This window comes from Vipera berus (assembly GCF_964194415.1).
Source record: "Vipera berus genome assembly, chromosome: 2".
Taxonomy (NCBI): domain Eukaryota; kingdom Metazoa; phylum Chordata; class Lepidosauria; order Squamata; family Viperidae; genus Vipera; species Vipera berus.
This window is the reverse complement of record NC_138203.1, coordinates 95,398,308-95,419,693: the sequence shown is the minus strand read 5'-3', so window position 1 is coordinate 95,419,693 and position 21,386 is coordinate 95,398,308. Positions and strand designations below refer to the sequence as shown.

Sequence of the window (21,386 nt, the reverse complement as noted above, 5' to 3'; positions counted from 1 at the left end):
ACAGTTGAGATCTGCATCATGGTGAACAATTCTCAGCTTTTTAGATACACTGCTATATACTTACTTTTGTTTTTTTGGGCTCTTTATCTTGATATTTTCTGGTCTGTTTCTTTTTGTTATTTCTTTTCCGTTCTTTAACCATTTGAATTTGAGAGAAAGGTGCTCAGAACTGGCTTCACATCTGAGAACTAGTGTCTGACCCACAGCAGATTCTTGACTTTTCATCTCCTTCAATTTAGGAGGCACAGCTAAGGAAAAAAATAATAAGGTGTAAGTGACTAGGTCGTCTTTGAAATTGAAAAACAAAGGCAGAAAGAGACATCTGAGCAACTTGGAGCATTTAGGATATCTTGAGATTATGCAACTCTTTATGTGAAAGTTGCCAGTTTCATGAAAAAAATATATATATCATGAAATGAAGGGAAACAAATGGGAGGATACTTAATGATAACAACCAAAACTGCTTTGAATTGCTAAGTTTGTTATGCCCTGTATATTCTGTGTATTAAACAATGGAAACTAATCAAGGAGAGAAGCAACCTAGAACTAAGGAGAAACTTCCTGACAATGAGAACAATTAACCAGTGGAACCACCTGCCTCCAGAAGCTGTGAATGCTCCAACACTGGAAGTTTTTAAGAAGAGACTGGACATCCATTTGTCTGAAATGATATAGGGTTCCCTGCCTGGGCAGGGGGTTGGACTAGATGACCTCCAAGATCCCTTCCAACTTTACTATTATGATTATGTTATTGTTTGGATGAACTGATAATATGACTGGGAAATGCTGTTCTCTCCCATTCCATCATTTGTAGTTTGCAGACTCTTGGAAACTGACACTGTAATCCTCTTGTTCCTGGATCTCAAGGATGGCTGGAAGTGGAATTCGAGAAGATTTCCACTCATTCCACAACAGATTATAATATAATCACTAGAAGAAAGCTCTGTAGCCCAGAGAAATCTACCTTGCCTGCAAAGCATTCCTTTCCCTGCCAAGGAAAAACTTATTTTAGAATGTTTATTAACCTATAAAATGTTTGGGAGTTAGTAATTGTTGCATTTAGATAAATCATTCATGCAACTATTTTAGGTTTTTAAAAATACATAATTATATAATTACTGTTGATGCCTGCTATATAAATGGTACCATTAGATAGAAATCACTAAATTTACATCTTGCATTTCTTTTCTAATGGAAATTTAAGCAACATCTTTAGCAGTTCCAGAAGAAGAAATCACACTAGTGTTAGAAAAGTTGTTGCTTTGTGATCCTTCAGATTATGCTGTAATATAGAGCCACACTCCAATAAAGCCAGGCTGTGTCAGTACAATAAAATTTGTTCTTCAGAAAGAGTCTATCTCTGTTAGTAATAGGCCAGTTTTATTTACACTGTTCTCCAATTCTGAAACTTAAAGGAATATCTTTCAGGATCTAGTTTCTCCTTTCAAAGAGGGAACACTTTATACAGTACATTACATTTTGTAATAAAATAAACACTGGCTTTGATTGCAGATGTTTCCATGACATAAAAAGCCAAGCTGGAATACCAGCCCAATTACCCCTCTCCCCCTGACTTGAGTTGCATAACTTGTTTATGACTTATTGCGCAGGGTGAACACAGTGCATCTGCAGATTTCAATGAAAAGCAGGAAGCATGCTTATGGTTTTACTTTATTTTCCTTTTAGGCAAGTTTTGAATGGAAATCTCCAATTCTCTCTACTTGCCAAAGAAGGAAATCCATATATAAAATCAGATATGTCAGCTGCCAATCTGTGTGAAGAGGGGAGGTGTGTGCAACTGAAGGGCATATTCCTTGGGATCCAGTAGGCCATGTTTGCTGTGTAATACACAGCAAACACAACATTTTCATCCATTTGGAAACAAAAAAAGAAGGCCTTTTTTGGTTTTAAATTTTCATTCTAATATTTTCAGCTTCATTTTTAATAGTTCAGCTATTTAAATATATTTCAATGCATGTAATTTTGACTATACCAAGACTCAGGAGAATTCAAACCAAGGCTGTTTGATATTTTGGCTGTTAAGCATCAATTAACATCCTATGGCACAGTTGATATTTTTTAAAAAGATCAAGATAATTAGCCAATGTGGTGAGGAAATCATAGGAAAGCTTCTTCCCCAGATATTAGAAACATACAGCTGTTACAGTTATTGATGTAAAGTCAATTTTATTATCATGTACTGTACATCTACCAGTAAGTATAGTATTTATCTTGTCTGTAGAAATAAAATTGTTACTTTCACATGAGATGGGCAAAAGCCATGCCTGAATTAATATGAAGAAACAGCAAAAGAAAAAAAAACAAATAAAGACACAGCAAAAGAAAAAGAAAAAAAATATTTTAAAGATCATCAAGGTGTTATTCCCTAAACAGGCTGGATTATATATTGTCAACTCTACTGTTGAGATTTTATTGAATTACTACAAAATTACATGCTAAAGATAGGAAAACAGACAGACATCCAAGTATAGCTGAGAGATTTTACTTCCTTAACATGATACTTGGTGGTCCTTTTTGAATATGATTAATTTCAGAGAAAAGTTAACTGTGGAAAAATTAAGAGAACTTGGATTCTGTAGAATCCAATCTATAGATTCTGCAAATCATTGCGGTATTTTTGCTTCATCAGGTATCATTAACTGATCTTGTTCTAATTAGCTTACTGTCAGCAGCTTTGCAGCTTTTCAAAAAAAGCCTATTTCTTGTTAAAAGGAAAAGGCATGTATTAAATTTTATTTAAAAATACAAAGGCAGCTTGTCTGATTGTCATTGTAGGCCAGATATAGGACTACAAAAATTTGGGAATAAATCCCATTGAATTCAGGGGGGGGGGGGAAAGCTAAAAGATAAAGATATAGACAACTAAGTTGCACAAAAATTATCATGAAAGTTTCCTAACTATTATCTCACATAGCACATAAATATCTTGTGAAGGACACATTTGCAGCATAACCTATTGAATGCCAACCCCAAAATAAGAGCCGTTTTACTGAATTTACTGCCAAGTAAGTTTGTATTGCAGCCTTAATATTTTTCAATAAAATACTGAATACAGTCTTAGCTTTTTTTCAGTATAGGCAATCTAGTTACATAAAAAACCTTTTTGCAGCAAACACTGTGGAGAACCACAAAAATAACTTTGAAGAAGGTATGCGGGGGGGGGGGGGAGACAGTGAGCATAACAGGCATTTAACTAGGATGTCAGCCCTTTGAAGTAGAACTGACTCCATAAGAAATTTTGTAACTTATATTATTGATATAGGCCAGGCTATAGTAAAAGAACAGTAACAGCGTTTTCCCTTCCCTTTTTATGTCAAAGACAGCCAAGACTATGTTTAGTTCTAATACCTTTTTGCTTTCTCAAATCAAAATCTTTATTACTGCATTTAGGCCAGAAAACACTACAGTAGAAATGCATATACATATATCTAAAGTCTATAAAACTATAAAACTAAATGGACCTAAAATACGGTACAATAAAATTATATAACATAAAGTAATAACAATACAGGTAACAGTTGCAATCACCAAAATTTCTACTACTCTTCAGTCGTAAGCAGGACATAAGGTGGCAAAAAAACTCAGGCAGCCTGGAAAGAGCCACATAGTCTGGTAGGATAGAAGAAGCATTGTGCTCTCTGCTAGGGTAATTCTTCCTGTCTCAGTCATAAGTCAGATTTAGCCAAGTGACTGGGTTACATACCTTCCCCAAATCATCTTTGTGGTTTTCTACTGATGCCATGTAATCTATAGTTCATAAATGTTTGTATTTTCCCATAAAACAGATTGTCCCTAAGCTATATTGTATTTTATATTATATTGTATTTTAATATTTCTATTTCTCTGCATATCTCAAGTAGAATCAATAAATATTATAAGATTGGTTCCAACCAAGTTGGTGTCTGTCTAAAATCTTATACTTTATAAGGAGGTTTATTTGTAGCCTGAACATTTGACATTATCTATTATTGTTTGCTAAGTACTGTGAACTGAACAATTCACAGTACTAATATCATCACTTTGTGTCAGTGGCTCAGACTTACTGGAAAATATTGATATATTCCCATATCTTTGGCAGAGAAATTTTTACCTCAGGCATTTTGGAACAATTGAAACCACAGCTCATGCACTGCTATATATAGTATTATCAATTTTGTGCTGTACAGTGATAGTGATTATATAGTGTTAATTTTAAGTAAATTTTCTGGTAGATCAGGTAGTTATTATTTTTACATTCTTCCTGTGGATTCTAATATTCTTTTCAAAATTGTCAAATTGTGTTATAAATCCTATGAACTAGGAGACAAATGTGAAAACCTAGACATTTTTGAAATTAAATTAAACAATTTGTCCATGGAAGCTTTTGATTATGCTAAGACTGCATAATGGTCTCAATTTGTTAGCTAAGTACCACACATTGATGTGGCTGGATAATATGCTTTTTGACTACCATTGGACAGTCTGTCTATTTCTACTTATTTACCTAAATACATACAGTACATTGTAAATCCTAGATTCTACTTAGTAAGTTTGCAATAGTTTGCAAAAACCTGCATCAAACACATAGTTTTCAAGAATATACTTTACCCAATTGACAAAACCGTAACATAAAGTATTAATTTACTTTCATAAGTATTTTGCACTCATACATATCATCAAGTAAATGTTATCTTTACTCTTTATCCTACATGAGTTTCTTAATGGGATAAATTTGCAATATGATCTTTCCTAACTGTTATCATCAGCTGTCTACAAATCAATATGAGGGTGCTCAAACATTTCTATATGTTCCATGCTTTCCCTCTTCTGAAATCTTTCCCTATTGCTTAAGAAAGTAATTTGACTGAAGTTTTTTTAATTATTATTTTTCATCATATATTAAAAACGATATTCACAGAGAAAGGGAGATCTTACATCCAAACCTGAATTTAGAAGACATGCTTCCAATATTTACAGAAGTATATTTAACAGATGGAGCAGCGTTGCAATTTATGCTAAGTTTAATGGACAAGGGCAAATAATTCAAGATATTATGGATTATGTTAAATATTCATATATATATTTGGAGAATCAATAATTTGAAGTAATTGATTTGATAATGGAAGTGGCAAATTGTTATTATAGATTTCCTGTGTGGTTTCTCCTTCAGTTATTTACAGACCTTATCAAGGGTACACCCTTTATTTTATTTTTTTTAAACCCAGCTGTAATGTGATTTGATTTGGCTTAATGTTATATGAAACTCTTCCAGTAGACATTAACCACGGGCTTGGGACCAAAGACAGGTTTTAAGGACTTTGGGAAAGCCAGAAAAGAGGAGGTTGTTTATATCTTTGGGAGGATGAAGTTTCAGAGGCCAGGGCCATAACAGAGAAAGCATACTTCCTTGGAGCCACAAGTTGATAAGAAAGGACTTGGAGCACATCCAATCTTCCCAAGTATATCAGGTAGGATGAAAAGCAGTCCCACAGGTTACCTTGGCACGAAGGGCCTAAAGGTAACAACTAGCACCCTGAATTGTACTTGGAAGTCAATGCTCAGCTCATTTAGCATGCATCAGAGATCATCTATCTATCTATCTATCTGTCTGTCTGTCTGTCTGTCTATCTACTGTTATCTGTCTCTATCTATCTATCTATCTATCTATCTATCTATCTATCTATCTATCTATCTATCTATCTAATTAATTTATATGAAAGCCCATCTCATAAGAAGCAACTTATGCATAACAATAGTGGATAACAATCAACTGAGTAGCCCAGAATAGTAAAAAGTCATAACGGGGACCAAGAAATGATAGCCTATTGAGTTCTATCCATCTATCTGAAGTATAAAAGTTATCATCACTTCTCAGAATTAGGCACAGAAGTCAGAAGTCCTTGAATGTATCAGTGTCCCTCGAGTAATCAGAGACTTCTGATTCTCAGCCTTTCATGTGGAAATTAATAATATGAATAAATATACCAAGGCATAATTCATTGGTTGAAAAAGTCTGAAATTAATCTTTAACACTGAAAAAACTATAGAGAAGGCCAAACTACGAGGTTCCTGATCAATATAGTAAGCATAACATCTCCAAAATCTGAGCACTGTTTCCTGTCAGAGATCCACTTAACAGAAGATACTAGCTGCTATCAATTAGAACCTGATGATTCAAAACAATTGTAACATATTTTTCAACCATTCCTTACAAATTTGCAATGATGAATGACAGAATGAGGATTTTACTTGTAAAAGTGATATAATGGGAAATGAAATAAAGTTATGCCCATGAAGAGCTACATGTATTCCTCACTTACTGTAGGAACAAAAAGTGCCCATTGGATATGATGAATTCATATAACAACTATGATATTTGCTTAACAACTGCAGCAATAACCACCATTGCCACACAGGTTGCAAAATTGGGCATACACATGGTGACCCACTTAACAATCACGGGTTAATTTCAGGCTCAGTTATGATCATTAAGTCCAGGACTACCTGTAGTTTTACTTCTTTGCCAGCATTTTCACATGGTTGATGCAAATAAACATTGTAAGATAATGTTTCCTTCTCATTTCTTGCTTCTGAAGAAAATCATACTGTTTTGTACCACCATACAATTAATATATTTTGGCCACACTTTTATAGATGACATCCAATGTTCTCCCTTAGCTTGCTGATACATGTACCCATGACATATAAAAGGAGAATTGCCAACAGTGCAATGAAACAGCAATTGATTAAATTAAAAACAAATATCATGTTAAAATAAGTATGATGGCCATTTATCTGGCAGTAATTGATGCAGTGGCTCAGTGGGTTAAGATGCTGAGCTTGTCGATCAGATGGTCGGCAGTTTGGCGGGTTGAATCCCGAGTGCCGCGTTACAGAGTGAGCGCCTGTCCCAGCTTCTGCCAACCTAGCAGTTCGAAAGCACGTAAAAATGCAAGTAGAAAAACAGGGACCACTACGGTGGGAAGGTAACAGCGTTCCATGCGCCTTTGGCATCTAGTCATGCCGGCCACATGACCACGGAGACGTCCTCGGACAAGTGCTGGCTCTTCGGCTTTGAAACGGAGATGAGCACCGGCCCCTAGAGTCAGAAATGAGTAGCATACCTGTGCGGGGGAACCTTTACCTTTAATTGATGCTAACACAAATCTTTTAGCAATATTAACTTAATTAGCAGTAATGAACTATGAAAACATTGTGTTATGTGTTTTGCTATGCCTCATCTTGGAATATCCCTCTAAAAATCATGAACAGAGTTTAGGAAATAAAATGAACTTATATACTTCTAACGCCTCTTAAGTATTTGAATATGATATAATAAAACTAGCATAATAATCAAACAATATTAAACCAAATGCCTTACATTAGAAGTAGTTCAAATTAAAAGACATATTTGCAGATGTTGGGAAGATTTATCTTTCTTTAGGAAGTATCTTTCTTTTCTTCTCTAGTTTTATGAGCTATCCCAAGGATTTGTTTTCTACAAGAATAAACTATAAATGAAACTACTTTGCAAACAGGTTACTGAAGCCTCAAGATGACAAAGATATGCAGCTAAATAGAAAAAAGGATACTGAATTTTACATATGCATAGAAGAGATTCTTACTTTCTGTTACAGTTTCCATTCATATAATAGCAATATTATTAAGAAACCAGTGGGTATTTCTGGTTTCAGAAATGTTAATGCTGTGAAATCTTACTGCTTTTTTTTTAACTGCACGAGTTTAGAGTTTAACTGATGTACATAGTGACTTAAGGCAGTACTACTACAACAAAAATACTAGGCAGCTAAGAAATGTGTAGCTAATATATGATAGGTAATTGAACAAGTTAAGCAAAAACTATGAAGACTTTTAGGATTGTGGAGAAAAAGTGTGTTGTGTATATGCAAATGCATACAAAATCTTCCTAGAAATCTCCTCTAGGATGATTGCATTTTGTTTTTCCCTTGTAATAATCTTAAACTAAGTTTGTAAAACCGCCCTGAGTCTTCGGAGAAGGGCGGGATATAAATGGAATTAAAATAAAATAAATAAATAAATAAACTGGAAACTTTTGGTTTATATTCATGTCCAAATTTCTATTTATGTGCAAAATTATTTGCAGGAGTGCAGTGAAACATAGATGCTTTTTAATTTTTTTTCCTCATAATCATATGACTCTTGGCAGTGCACATATAAAATACATGTAATGTATGTTAAATAATATACTTAATATATTTTTGTTTGAATGTTGCTTCTATGTTTATGTAAACATGTACGTATGCAATGAAGTGAGACAATGTAACTACACTGCTTAAGGACAGCAATCCCAGTTGCCATTGTTAAACAAGGACCACATGTGTCTTTTGAACATCCAACTTCCTGCTGGCTCCCCCACTGACTTTGCCTGTGAGAACTGGCAGGGAATATTGCAAAATTGCAATCATGTGACTGCAGCTCGCTGTGATGTCATCATCACAATTTCCTGGATCGTGGTCACATGATTTGACTCATTCGATGTCAACACAAATTTGCTGAAGGAGTAGTCATAAACCGAGGACTACCTGAATACAGGATTCAAACAAAATAGATTAAAACAAAGTAATATGTAATTTATCTAAGATTCCATCCTGCTTCCAGAATGACAACAGGGTGAGGGCGAATCTGATTTCATGAAAACAGGCTGTTTCATAATGCGGGGGCCAACTCAAAAAAGGACTCCTCCTGTGCTCGGTCCATCTACTCTCCATTAACGAGGATTATAGTCAATTTTTCTTCAGGGTATTTGTATTCTTCAGTTTGTCAATTCCAGCTGAAGGACAATATTCTAAAGGTACAGCAGCCCCAAACTACTTAGGACTTTACAAATCAAAATCAGCACTTTAACTTGCATCCAGAAACTTAATGAGAGTTAATGCAGGGTCTGGAACACAAATGCTCAGGTTTTTTTTATGCAGTTAATACATTTTGGACCATTTGCAATTTTGGAATAATCTTTAAAAGCAGTCATAAGCTAAGTGTACTGCAGTCTATCCAGAACGTGATGACAGCCTAAGTTGACTGTCACAAGAATCTCACAGTACTGTATATCAACTTGAAGGAACGCAAAGACATTTCAGTTAAATCCCCGGCTACAAAACGACTACCTCAGAGTGGAAAATATTGAAATAAAATGTGTTAGCTGCCTCTTGATTTCTTGATTCACATATCTTCATTAAGTAAGTAATGAAGTGGTAAGTAAATGCAACAAGCCATTTCTACCCTAAGCATATCCAAAACAAGACATCCCAATACAATAGGATCCATGCACTGTGGTTAACTGACTGTCTATGAAGATTCTCAGTCATCCAGGTCCTGGTTGTCCCAAAGTTGCTTTGTTCATGAGGCAACTGGACTTTCTTGTTTTTGTTTGAAGACATTTTGCTTCTTGTCCAAGAAGCTTCTTCAGCTCTGACTGGATAGTGGGGAATGACAGGATTTATACTGCTTGCAGACAGCTGATCATTTACATTCTTTTAGCGAGTCTAAATGAGGCGCTTCAATGACTCAACTCGCTAAAAGAATGCAAATGACCAGCTGTCTGCAAGGAGTATAAATCCTTCCATTCCCTACTATCCAGTCAGAGCTGAAGAAGCTTCTTGGATGAGAAGCAAAACGTGATGGTACAGTGGTTAGAATGCAATATTGCAGGCTAACTCACTGCTCACTGCCAGGAGTTTGATACTGACCAGCTCAAAGTTGACTCAGCCTTCCATCCTTCCGAGGTCAGTAAAATGCAGACCCAGATTGTTTGGGGCAATATGCTGACTCTTTAAAGCACTTAGAGAGGGCTGTAAAGCATTATGGAGCAGTATATAAGTCCAAGTGCTATTGCTATATCTATACCTCTACACCTATGTATATGTATATATGCACATATGTCTGTCTGTGTGTGTGTGTGTGTGTGTGTGTGTGTGTCTGTCTGTCTGTCTGTCTGTCTATCTATCTATCTATCTATCTATCTATCTATCTATCTATCTATCTATCTAATCAGATGGGGGTAAGACATTCATCCAGCTTAAACTGAGCTTTGTTGCTGGACTTGTAAAAGTTGCACCAACCTTACATAACCAAGAAGTCCTCTTTATATTGGGTTGTATATTCTTCTATCCCTGCCAGATGCACCGTTATTAAGATTAAAACTTCAAATATATTTTTTGAACTGTGAAATCTGGTGGTTCCTATTTACTTATTTATTAATTTGTTTATGTCATTCAATTCATATGGCTGCATTTCTCATCAAGTGACTCTGGGTGGTTGAACCATAGTTAAGCCAGCAAAAACTATAAGGGAAGGACTGGCTGAGCCAGGGAGAGGAATAAAAAGAGTGATCAGTCTACTATTGTTATGTAGCAACAAATAAACTAAGTCCAATTCCCCTTGATTGCCATTGACCTTTATCTAAGTATAACCAGGTGCTGTCTAGTAGTTGAGAAGATTCCTGGAAATAGGATTTTAGCAATAAGTCAAGTAAACTGAACCTTCACCATTTGGATTTGTTCTTTCATGCCTGACAAAAGGACAAAATAAATACATAACCATCAGCTGAGATAAAACAACTGATAATCATCAATAACCTTGAGAAACAGGAGGAAGAGTTGCACCAAAACAACAGTCAAATAAAAGAAATCAAAACATAACTCTCTGTAGTTCTCATGAAGATAAAGGGGAAGGGGAAGAGCATTCTTATTTGCAAGATTCTTACAGTAAAAATAGTATTGGCTTTCAAATTTGTTCTGCCTTGAACATATAACACATCAACAAAACCATTTCAATGAGTCTGACACTTAACGCTTATGCCCAAGGAACATACAGTATCTATATCTTTAGGGTCTTATGAAAGACCAAAATGTCAGGGCCAATTTAATCTCCAGGTGGATGATATTCCACAAGGTAGGAGCTACTACAGGACATTTTGGCTGATGAGGTCTAGGAGAAGAGCCTTTTCTGTTGTGGCTCGTATGTTCTGTAATATTTTCCTGCTGGAGGTGAGGTTGGCCCCCACACTCCTGGCCTTCTGGAAGAGCCTTAAAATTGATAGGGGAACTCTATGCTGGATGTGGCTGATCCCCACCCCATGTTTCATCTTCTCTTGGTTTTTAGTTTGCTATTTAATCTTCTTAATTTTAATAGTTTTCTGTTACCTTTTTATCATTTTGTAAGCCTCCCATAGTTGCTGCAACAGTGAAATAAGCAAAAATAATTTTAATAAATAAATAAAGTAAATGAAATACTCTCTTCTTGGGTCTACCAATGTTGTTTAATTGATGGGAACCATAACATGCTTCTCCTTCAAGATCTGATATGATAGGAGGACAATTTGGGAAAAGTCAGTTCCGCATTCCATGTAATGACAAGAGTTTCATCAGCATCTTGAGCTGAATCCAGAACCATACTTAAGGCAACCAATGCCACTCACAGAGCAGAAATGTAACAAGCACAAATCAATAGGTGCTAATAACTGCCTGCGTTGCTGCATTTTGAACCAACTACAGCTTCTTGATGCGCTTCAAGGACCACCCCATGTAGAGTATGTGACAGTAGTCTTGCGTCCACTTGAAATCTAAAGGAAGTGGTTCATTTTGGAGAAAGATTGCCTTTGTAAAATATACTGAGATATTTCTTTTTAAAGAGAGTTAACTATTAATATCAAAAGGGAAATTCTTCAGCGACTAATAGCAAATCTCTTCTCCCTTTTGCTAATTCTGTTTTTGGACTTATTTTCAAGCTTAAGTAAAACGTACAGAGTGGAAACAGCAGAAACATCTGGGGTTTATTAGAAGAGTGCTTTCCTAGCCCACGGCATTGCACAAATCCCGGCAGGCAAGGGATCACCCTTGACCTGCCAAACAGGATTACTACAGTCAAGCAACTTCCTCGTGCTGCACAGCTGTTTTCCCTACTACCAGACTGACTACCATGCTCGAGCTGGCTTCAGATGGAAACAAGAATCTTTGTTGCCATAGTCACCACCTAAAGGTTTCTTGGCTAGGTTTAAACTGATGTTGGGGTCCAGCAGAATCATTTTGTCTTCAGGATAATGGACTAGCATTCACAGATTTTTATAAGCAATGCAAACTTCCCACAGGTATTGTTTCACTTGCAATATCTGTTCACTTGTACTAATTTTTCTCTAATATGAATATTTCACTTCACTCTCATTTTCACACTAATTCTACATTTTTTTCTTATATCTCTGTCTTTGTGTGTGTGTCTGTGTGTGCGTGCAGACAGCCAGTTTTTTTTCTAGTTGTTAAGGTATCAGGCTAGATATCAGGAGACTGCGAGTTTTAGTCCTGCTTTAGTCACAAAGCCAGCTGAGTGACCTTGGGCCAGTCACTTTCTCTCAGCCCTAGGAAGGAGGCAATGGCAAACTATTTCTGAAAAATCTTCAGGGGCTTGTCCAATCAGTCTCTGAGAATCAGACACAACCGAACTGAAGGGAAAATATGTATATATTCATTCTTTATAACATTTCCCTTTTTATTACAGATCGTTAAAAACATTTGTAATAATGTTTCTATAATTAGCTTTTCTCCTTTACATTCAAGCACATATTCTGTCAGGTAGGTCAAGGTTTACTTTTGATATAAAGAGTACTATGATTTTGAATAAAACCACAATTTCATCTTCTTCTATTTTTAGATGTTTGATTTTCTGGAGGCCTCCATTTTTGTGAAGGAAAATTTTGGAAAATCACTGGAAGCATTTAGTTTTCTGGAGGAAAAAAAAATTGGACTTTTTTTGGAGGCTCCCATTTTCCCTCAAAGAAATTTTCTGGAGGCACTCTCCCCAGCTGAAATTTTCTGTTGCTTCCCAGTTTTCTAGAGGAATTTTTCCTGGAGGCCCTGAATTTTCTAGACGAGGGAACTTTCTGGAGGCCTCCAATTTTCCTGGAGAAAACTTTCTGGAGGACCCTCATTTTTTGTAGGCCTTTATTTTATGGTTTCATTCAATGTCATGGAACTATGTCCATGGATCCAGAATTATCAAGAATCTATGTACCACGCAACACACCCAAAGTAGCCAAAAATACTAAATATACTACTACTACTACTACTACTACTACTACTACTACTACTACTACTACTAATAATAATAATAATAATAATAATAATAATGTTGGAATGGACCTTGGAGGTCATCTAGTCCAACCTCCTGCTCAGGCAGGAAACCCTATACCATTTCAGACAAATGGCTGTCCAGTCTCTTCTTAAAAACTTCCAGTGTTGGAGCATTCACCACTTCTGGAGGCAGGTTGTTCCACTGATTAATTGTTCTAACTGTCAGCAAATTTCTCCTTAGTTCTAGGTTGCTTCTCACCTTAATTAATTTCCATCCGTTGCTGCTTGTCCTGCCTTCAGGCGCTTTGGAGAATAGCTTTACTCCCTCTTCCTTGTGGCAGCCACTGAGACATTGGAACACCGCTATCATGTCCCCCTTGTCCTTCTCTTCATTAAGACATACCCAATTCCAGCAACCGTTCCTCATATGTTTTAGCCTCCAGTCCTCTAATCATCTTTGTTGCTCTTCTCTGCACTCTTTCTAGAGTCTCAACATCTTTTTTACATCGTGATCAAAAATTGGATGAAGTATTCCAAGTGTGGCCTTACCAAGGCATTGTAAAGAGGTATTAATACTTCACGTGATCTTGATTCTATCCCTCTGTTAATGCAGCCTAACACTGTGTTGCCAGCTGCAGCACACTGCTGGCTCATATCTAAATGACTGTCCACTAGGACTCCGAGATCTCTCTCACAGTTGCTACTATTGAGCAAGGTACCACCTATACCAAACCTGTATATAAATATCCGGAATCATGAACCTCATCCATAACTGCTGCACTACCTACTTTCAGTTTGATGGACAAATATACCAAAAATACCAACAAATCATAGGAACGCTTACGACATTATCATTTTGAGTACTCATAGCAAAGACCCCATAATGCTATTGCTAGAAAATATAACACTCCTACACATACACATACACATACACATACACAATCAAAATTATGGATCTGGTATGTAGAGGACATCTTTGTCATATTAAAAAAAGGAACAACTAAAATAGACACATGAAACTATCAACAATAACTAAAAAACTGATAAAAATTATCAGGGAAGAAGAAAACAACACACTATTCTTCATGGATATCCTTATCAGCAGAGAAAACAATGGTGAATTAGAAAGGCAAATCTATTAAAAAACAACCCATACTAAACAAGTGCTCCATTAATAATAATAATAATAATAATAATAATAATAATAATAATAATAATAATAATAATAATAATAAACCTTTATTGTCAAAGTACAACATGTGTACATTGAGATTAGCTGAGCCTCCCCCCGTGCTCTCTCCCCCCAACACACAGTGACAACAAACCCTCCATTACCAAAGTAAGAACGCAACCTCCAGCAAGAGGAGTTCTGTTAAGAATATTATTTAGATGAGTACAAACACACTCCAGCAACTCAGAGCACTAGAAGAAGGAAACAAGTCTACCTACACAACTACCTAGACAACATCTTCCAACAAAATGGAAACCCAGATAATTATGAAAAAGTGTCTGACCACTCAACCCTCTACAACAGGGGTCTCCAACCTTCTTGTTTTGGTGGCTGGGGGAAGAGGGAGGGGCAGGCATCTTTACTTGCACATGAGCAAATGTGGATGTGGCCACATGTGTGAGCACATGTACAAACAGGCTGTGAGCATGTGCACCACGCAAATAGGGCTGCAAGGAAGCATGGGACGCTTTGAGCAATGGCGGTGCCTATGTGAGGCTTGTGATGCCACCGCCTCCAGGCTCACAGTGATGCTACCACCAGTGCAAGGATCATGCCATGGCCTGCAGTGAAGCCACCCCTGGCGCAAGGTTCATGCCACCACACCTGTGCGAAGCTCACACCGTGGCCTGCAGCAATGCCACCCCCGGTGCAAAGGTTGCGCCACCCCCCCCAGATAAGGATCATGCTGTGGCCCGCATGCAAAGATTACACCGCGGGCCACCTGTCATTTGCGGTGCTGCCGCCATCCATGCCATACTAGTGGTGCTGCTGCTGCCCGCACAACACTTGCAGCAACGGTGGCATGAGGGGGGTGAGCACGTGCACAGGCATGTGCACTGCCCAGTTACTCATGTGGCCTGGGAGCCAACAGGCTGCGGCCCAGTAGTGGGCCATGGCCCATAGGTTGGGAACCTCTGCCCTACAGCACAATGAACACAAGCTATGAAAAGAATAACACTACCCTACATCAAAAACATCTCAGAAGCAACCAGCAACTTATTAGAACCATACAGCATTATTGCAGCTCACAAACCAATGAAAGCCCTCCAAAACATTTTAAATAAACCAAAAAATCCAGTAGTCTAAGAAGAAAAAACAGGAATTATCTGCAACCTACAGCGTAAAGATTAACAGCCGCTGTGTGGGACAGATAGGCAGAAGATAAGCAGCATATATCCATGAACACGAACTAGTAGTCAGAAGACATAACAAAAACACTTTAATCTCACAACTCACATGAACAGACTCAACCATTGTTTCAGTTGTGAGCATCCTAAACTAAGCTAAATCCAAAAATGCTAGGAAAATTTCTGGAAGCTTGGCATTCATACAAATCAGCCATCAATACACATAGAAGTAAATCATATTTATACACCATGCAAAAAAGCAATAAAAAGTAACACAGAAACAAAAAGACCAGAACACATTTTTTCCACCAGTGGGATAAGCAAGGATTAACATCAGCCAAACAATCAAGCAGAAAACAATTTCCTAATCAAAGAACTATCAAGGAGAAAATCAGACTCCCATCCAAACTGGTAGGACAAATTACTGTACTTATAAACTAGGAGCAAACCCCATGCTCACTAGCACTGATGTTATTCATGTATTTATTTTTATTTTTCACATTTTTGAACCACACATCTCTCTCAAAGAGGTGTTACCTAGATGGGTAATGAAATATCTGTAAACAAATAATGAAGCTGAGAGAGAACCAAGAACTCCACAGTTCAACTGTGAGGTACATAAATTCCCTTCTATTGGAATTAATTATGTATTATTTTCCTATGTAACTTTGTAATCATTTCAAAATATTGGCATTTTTCAACTTTTAGTTGTTGGGTTAAGAGATAATAACTTAATGCTACCTTAATCGACTGCTGGAATGTCTAATGCTGTTAAACTCGTATTGCAATTTAATAAGGAGAAATTTATTTACCAATCAATTAAAACAGATCTTTTGAGTTGTGTAAAAAGAGAAGATTCAGAAAAGAAATGGAATTGATTTATCACTAGCATGTTACATTAATGTTAATTGAATAGCATGAAATCAATTGCATAGAAACTTACTTAAATACAGTGCCAGCCCTACTTTGAAAAACAAATCAGTAATCTCATATTTACAATAACACTGTAAAATTCTTTCTATAGTACTTCTGTAAGAAAACTACAAAGTAAAATTATTTGCAAATAAATCTTCCTTAAACTGAAAGACATCAGGTTTCAAAAATATATAGCAAAATATTACAGTAATTTAATTTTATGCTGGTCAATAGGGTTTTGCAGATTTCAAAGTATATTGGCTTACCATGTATGAGCTTGTGCCCATTCAGTCAGGTTTTTTGCTTCTGTCCAAACAAGCTAAGTATAAAAGCAATTATGATTCATAACATATGCAATAAAGCAGAATTCCCACTTTAGGCAATATATAAAGCTTTTGACTCTTCATTAGATTAGCAATTACTATCTGCAAGGCAAGCCAAGGAGGAAAAGAGCTGAATGTACAAACAAGCACATAATGAATAACTACCCAAAATTCTGGTTTATTCTTCCATACAAATCCAGGCATATTGTGTAGAACTGGCAGATGTTTAAAGCTCTTGACTATTATTATAACACTCTCTTAAATTTGTTGCTAGCATGCAACATTTCCTGAGAACAGTGACTACATTCAGCCTTTATTGATAAGGATTCATCCTTTCTAACTTCTACCAATTCCTAAATATTTAAATCTGTTTGCTGTGTGAAGTCTCTGTGGCAAAAACCACTAACCTCCTATGAGCTCAAAGTACTAGAGGTAGGTAATCAGCAAAGGAAGCTGCCCTCCAGATCTTGACATGATTCACTCTGAGCCAGGAACTGTTTTCATCTCTTATTAAGTGCGATTGTATCAGTCACACCCAAAACAGGGGCACAGAATTAAGTGTTTAAGGTCTCCACTACATTTCTTAATGAACCATTGCTCCAAGCTCTCAGTTATTTAAAAGTCATGATATAATCTGTAATTAACACAGAAGCAAAAGTGTGAAGATGAGCAAATCTCACTGTTACACAATCAAACTGGTTGTCTTTCAGTCTAAAAGTCAATCGTCTTCTCAATTTTGTTTTTCATTCAGAAAAAATGCACTTCAGAAAGAAGCTTGAAAAAACACTGCTTTAAGCTGCATTGTTTCAAATGTCAGAGTGAGAGAGGCAAGGAAAAAATAAGAAGAAGATAAGATAACTTTTATTGTCATTTTTTTTTACTACGAGCGCACTGGCCCACATAAAAAACGAAATTCTGTTGCCTGCTCTCAAGAAAGTATATATCTACCCATACCAATATATATATTAATCACTGTCCATTTTGAATACATAGAGGAAAAAGGAAGCTTCGAAGTTCACAAGGTTAATACTTATGGAACAAAACTCTGGCTGAATCTGCTTTGGATACCACGAAGCCTCCTCACAAAAGATGACAGGAAAAATAATGAAGACACATCTGCCTCTGGCAGAATTTCTCATGAGTATCCCAAATCTGTTGAGTTTCCTTTGAAAGCTAACATTTTTCATCTTTTCCTGATACACACATTGATATTTATCAAATACAAAGGTAGCAACACATAAGAGTATTTTTTAAGAAGAAACCTCCTTCCGTAAATATTTTTGGCAAGAAGGGGTGAACAGAGAAATCGAAATCAGTGTTGCTTTCAGTACTGATACAGATGGATATCTTACAGGTAGCCCTTGACTTACAACCGCCCATTTAGTGACTGTTAGAAGTTACAACGGCACTGAAAAAAGTGACTTACAACTATTTTTCACTTACGGCAGACATGTCAAACTGTGACGTCACGCAACGTATCGGGATGGTTTTGCCATTGCCGGCAATGGGGTGGGCGTGGCTTCTGGATGACGCCCAACCCACGGGCCGGTAGTTTGCCACCCCTGACTTACGACTACTTCACTTGGTCATATGATCAAAATTTTGATGCTTGGCAACTGACACGTATTTAAGATGGTTGCAGTGTCCCAGGGTCATGTGATCACCTTTTGCGACCTTCTGACAAGCAAAATCAATGGGGAAATAAGAATCACTTATTAGTAACAGCTGTGTTACTAATTTAGCAACTGCAATGATTCACTTAACAACTGTGGCAAGAAAGGTTGAAAATGGGGCAAAACTCACTTAACTGTCTAGCTTAGCAACAAAAGTTTGGGGCTCAATTATGATCATAAGTCAATGACTACCTATGTTTATTAGAGAGTAAAATTACCATTTTTATTGCTTTCATCATCCATGTCATTTTTCTCATAGTGTTATGGAAGGTAAAATAGGCTTGTGAAGTAAATGAACAAGAGGAATTTCAATGTCTCAAGTTTTTTCTAAAAGAACAAAAAGTCAACTTTATTATATTTAATTGATGTTGTTTATTCTGCTTTTGTTCCAAGGTTTCCCATGAAAATTGAAACTTTTGCTTATCATAAAACTAGGCAATTTTAATGATGCCTGATGTCTAATTTGTGAAGGGAACACTTAATAAATTGCAGTTCAAAGGGGTGGCTATGGAAAGATAATCAAGACATCTGTAAAATTAGAATAGTGTCTCTTAAACATTTTCTCTCAGGACCCCTTCCCACTTTTAAAAATTATAAAGGACTCTGAAAAAGTTTTCGTTTGCATGTTATATTCACTGATAATTTATCTTAGTTAAAAATTAAAATGGATGCATTTGTTTCCATTACCATTCCTTACAATCATTTGATGGAATTTTAATAATGTGTTTTTTTTAACATATCCTGGTATATAAATAATTTTGATTTTGAGGACCCCCAAGAAAGTCCCAGGGATCCTAGGACCACACTTTAAATTAGAACAATAAATTAGGACATGAATTAGGACATTCATGTAATTTTGCCATCTCTTCTTAATCTCTTCTGCCTCTGTTAGGTCCCTGCCATTTTGGTCCTTTATCATGCCCATTTTTGCATGAAACGTTCCCTTCATCTCTCCAATTTTCTTGAAAAGATCTCTGGTCCTCCCTATTCTATTGTTTTCTTCTTTGCACTGTTCATTTAAGAAGGCATTCTTATCTCTTCTAGCTATTCTCTGGAATTCTGCATTCAATTGGGCGTATCTTTCTTTTTTCCCCTTGCCTTTCACTTCCCTCCTTTCCTCAGCTATTTGCAAAGCTTCCTCAGACAGCCATTTTGCTTTCTTGCATTTCTTTTTCTTTGGGATGGTTTTAGTTGCTACCTCTTGTACAATGTTGCGAACCTCTGTCCATAGCTCTTCAGGCACTCTGTCTATCAGATCTAATTCCTTAAATCTATTTGTTACCTCTACTATATATTCAACAGGGATATGATTTAATTCATACTTGAGTGGCCTAGTGCTTTTCCCTACTTTCTTCAGTTTAAGCCTAAACTTTGCAATGAGAAGCTCATGGTCTGAGCCAGTCAGCTCCTGGTCTTGTTTTTACTGACTGTATAGAGCTTCTCCATCTTTGGCTGCAGAGCATATAGTCAATCTGATTTCTGCGTTGACCGTCTGGTGATGTCCATGTGTAGAGCCGTCTCTTGGGTTGTTGGAAAAGAGTGTTTGCTATGACCATCGTATTCTCTTGACAAAATTCTATCAGCCTGTGCCCTGCTTCATTTTGTACTCCAAGGCCAAACTTGCCTGTTATTCTGGTTATCTTTTGGCTTCCTACTTTAGCATTCCAATCCCCCATGATGATAAGGACATCATTTTTGGTGTTAGTTCTATAAGGTGCTGTAGGGTTTCATAGAACTGGTCAATTTCATCCTCTTCAGCACTGGTGGTTGGGGCATAGACTTGGACTACTGTGATATTGAATGGTTTGCCTTGGATTCGAACTGAAGATCATTCTGTCATTTTGAGGATTGTATCCCAGTATTGCTTTTCCTACTCTTTTATTGACTATGAAGGTGTTGTGATTCAGGGTCAGCCTGTGGGTTCGGCATTTGGGTCGGATGATTCAGAGGAGGAGGAGGGGGGTGTTGGAGAGGTTGCTGAGGGGGTTGGAGAGCTTGCTGATGAGAGCCCTCAGCCAGGCCCCTCTCACCTGGTCACGATGCAGACCCAGCTGGTGTGAGCCTGACAGCGTGGATGAAGATGACCCACAGCTAGCCCTGTTCAAGGACGCCCGACGCAGGAGGCAGTCAATCAGGAGTAAACAGAGGAAGGCAATGGGGCACCTCGGAAGAAGGCAGAGAGAAGCCACGCCCTGAACTGTATAAAAGGGGAATGCGTGGGAGGGCTGGTTTGCTGAAGGCAACCGTTTGAATAGTTCCTGTTTCATGGTTCGTGTTTGCTCTCTTTGCTCTGTTTATGTTTTTATGTTAATAAATTTGGCAGGCTTAGTTCCAGCCTCTTGCCTTCTTGTAAAAGGGGTTGTCCCTGCCTTATCTGCAGGGCCGGTAGCAGGCTGGTACAGAACAGAAGGCTACTCCATTTCTTCTGAGGGATTCTTGCCCGCAGTAGTATACCTGATGGTCATCTGAATTAAATTCACCCATTCCTGTCCATTTTAATTCGCTGATACCTAAGATGTCAATGTTCAGTCTTGTCATCTCTTGTTTGACCACGTCCAGCTTTCCTTGATTCATGGATCTTACATTCCAGGTTTCTATGGAGAAAAAATCTTTACAGCATCGGACTTTCCTTTCACCACCAGACACATCCACAGCTTTCGGCTTTGGCCCAGTCGCTTCATTCTTTCTGGCGCTACTACTACTAGCCCTCTGCTCTTCCCCAGTAGCATATTGGATGCCTTCCGACCTGAGGGGCTCATCTTCCAGCGTCATATTGTTTTGCCTTTTGGTACTGTCCATAGTGTTTTCATGGCAAAGATACTGGAGTGGGTTGCCATTCCCTTCTCCAGTGGATCACATTTTGTCAGAACTCTCTGCTATGACCTTTCTGTCTTGGGTGGCCCTGCATGGCATAGCTCATAGCTTCATTGAATTACGCAAGCCCCTTCGCCACAATAAGGCAGTAATCCATGAAGGGCTCCTAATACATGGATGGCATATATTAAAGTTACAAG

At 37.3% G+C, this 21,386-nt stretch overlaps 1 protein-coding gene across 4 annotated transcripts in view; it reads right to left on the bottom strand.

The window, feature by feature from the left end:
* The window catches only part of NRG1 (neuregulin 1), a gene marked incomplete at its 5' end in the record, with an annotated part of 174,188 nt that overhangs the window by 136,089 nt on the left and 16,713 nt on the right, over nt 1-21,386 (bottom strand). For all 4 annotated transcript variants that reach the window (XM_081320319.1, XM_081320318.1, XM_081320320.1 and 1 more), the window contains one exon: nt 65-248. In XM_081320319.1, coding sequence (XP_081176445.1) covers nt 65-248 — 184 coding nt within the window. The remainder of the gene's footprint in view (nt 1-64; nt 249-21,386) is intronic.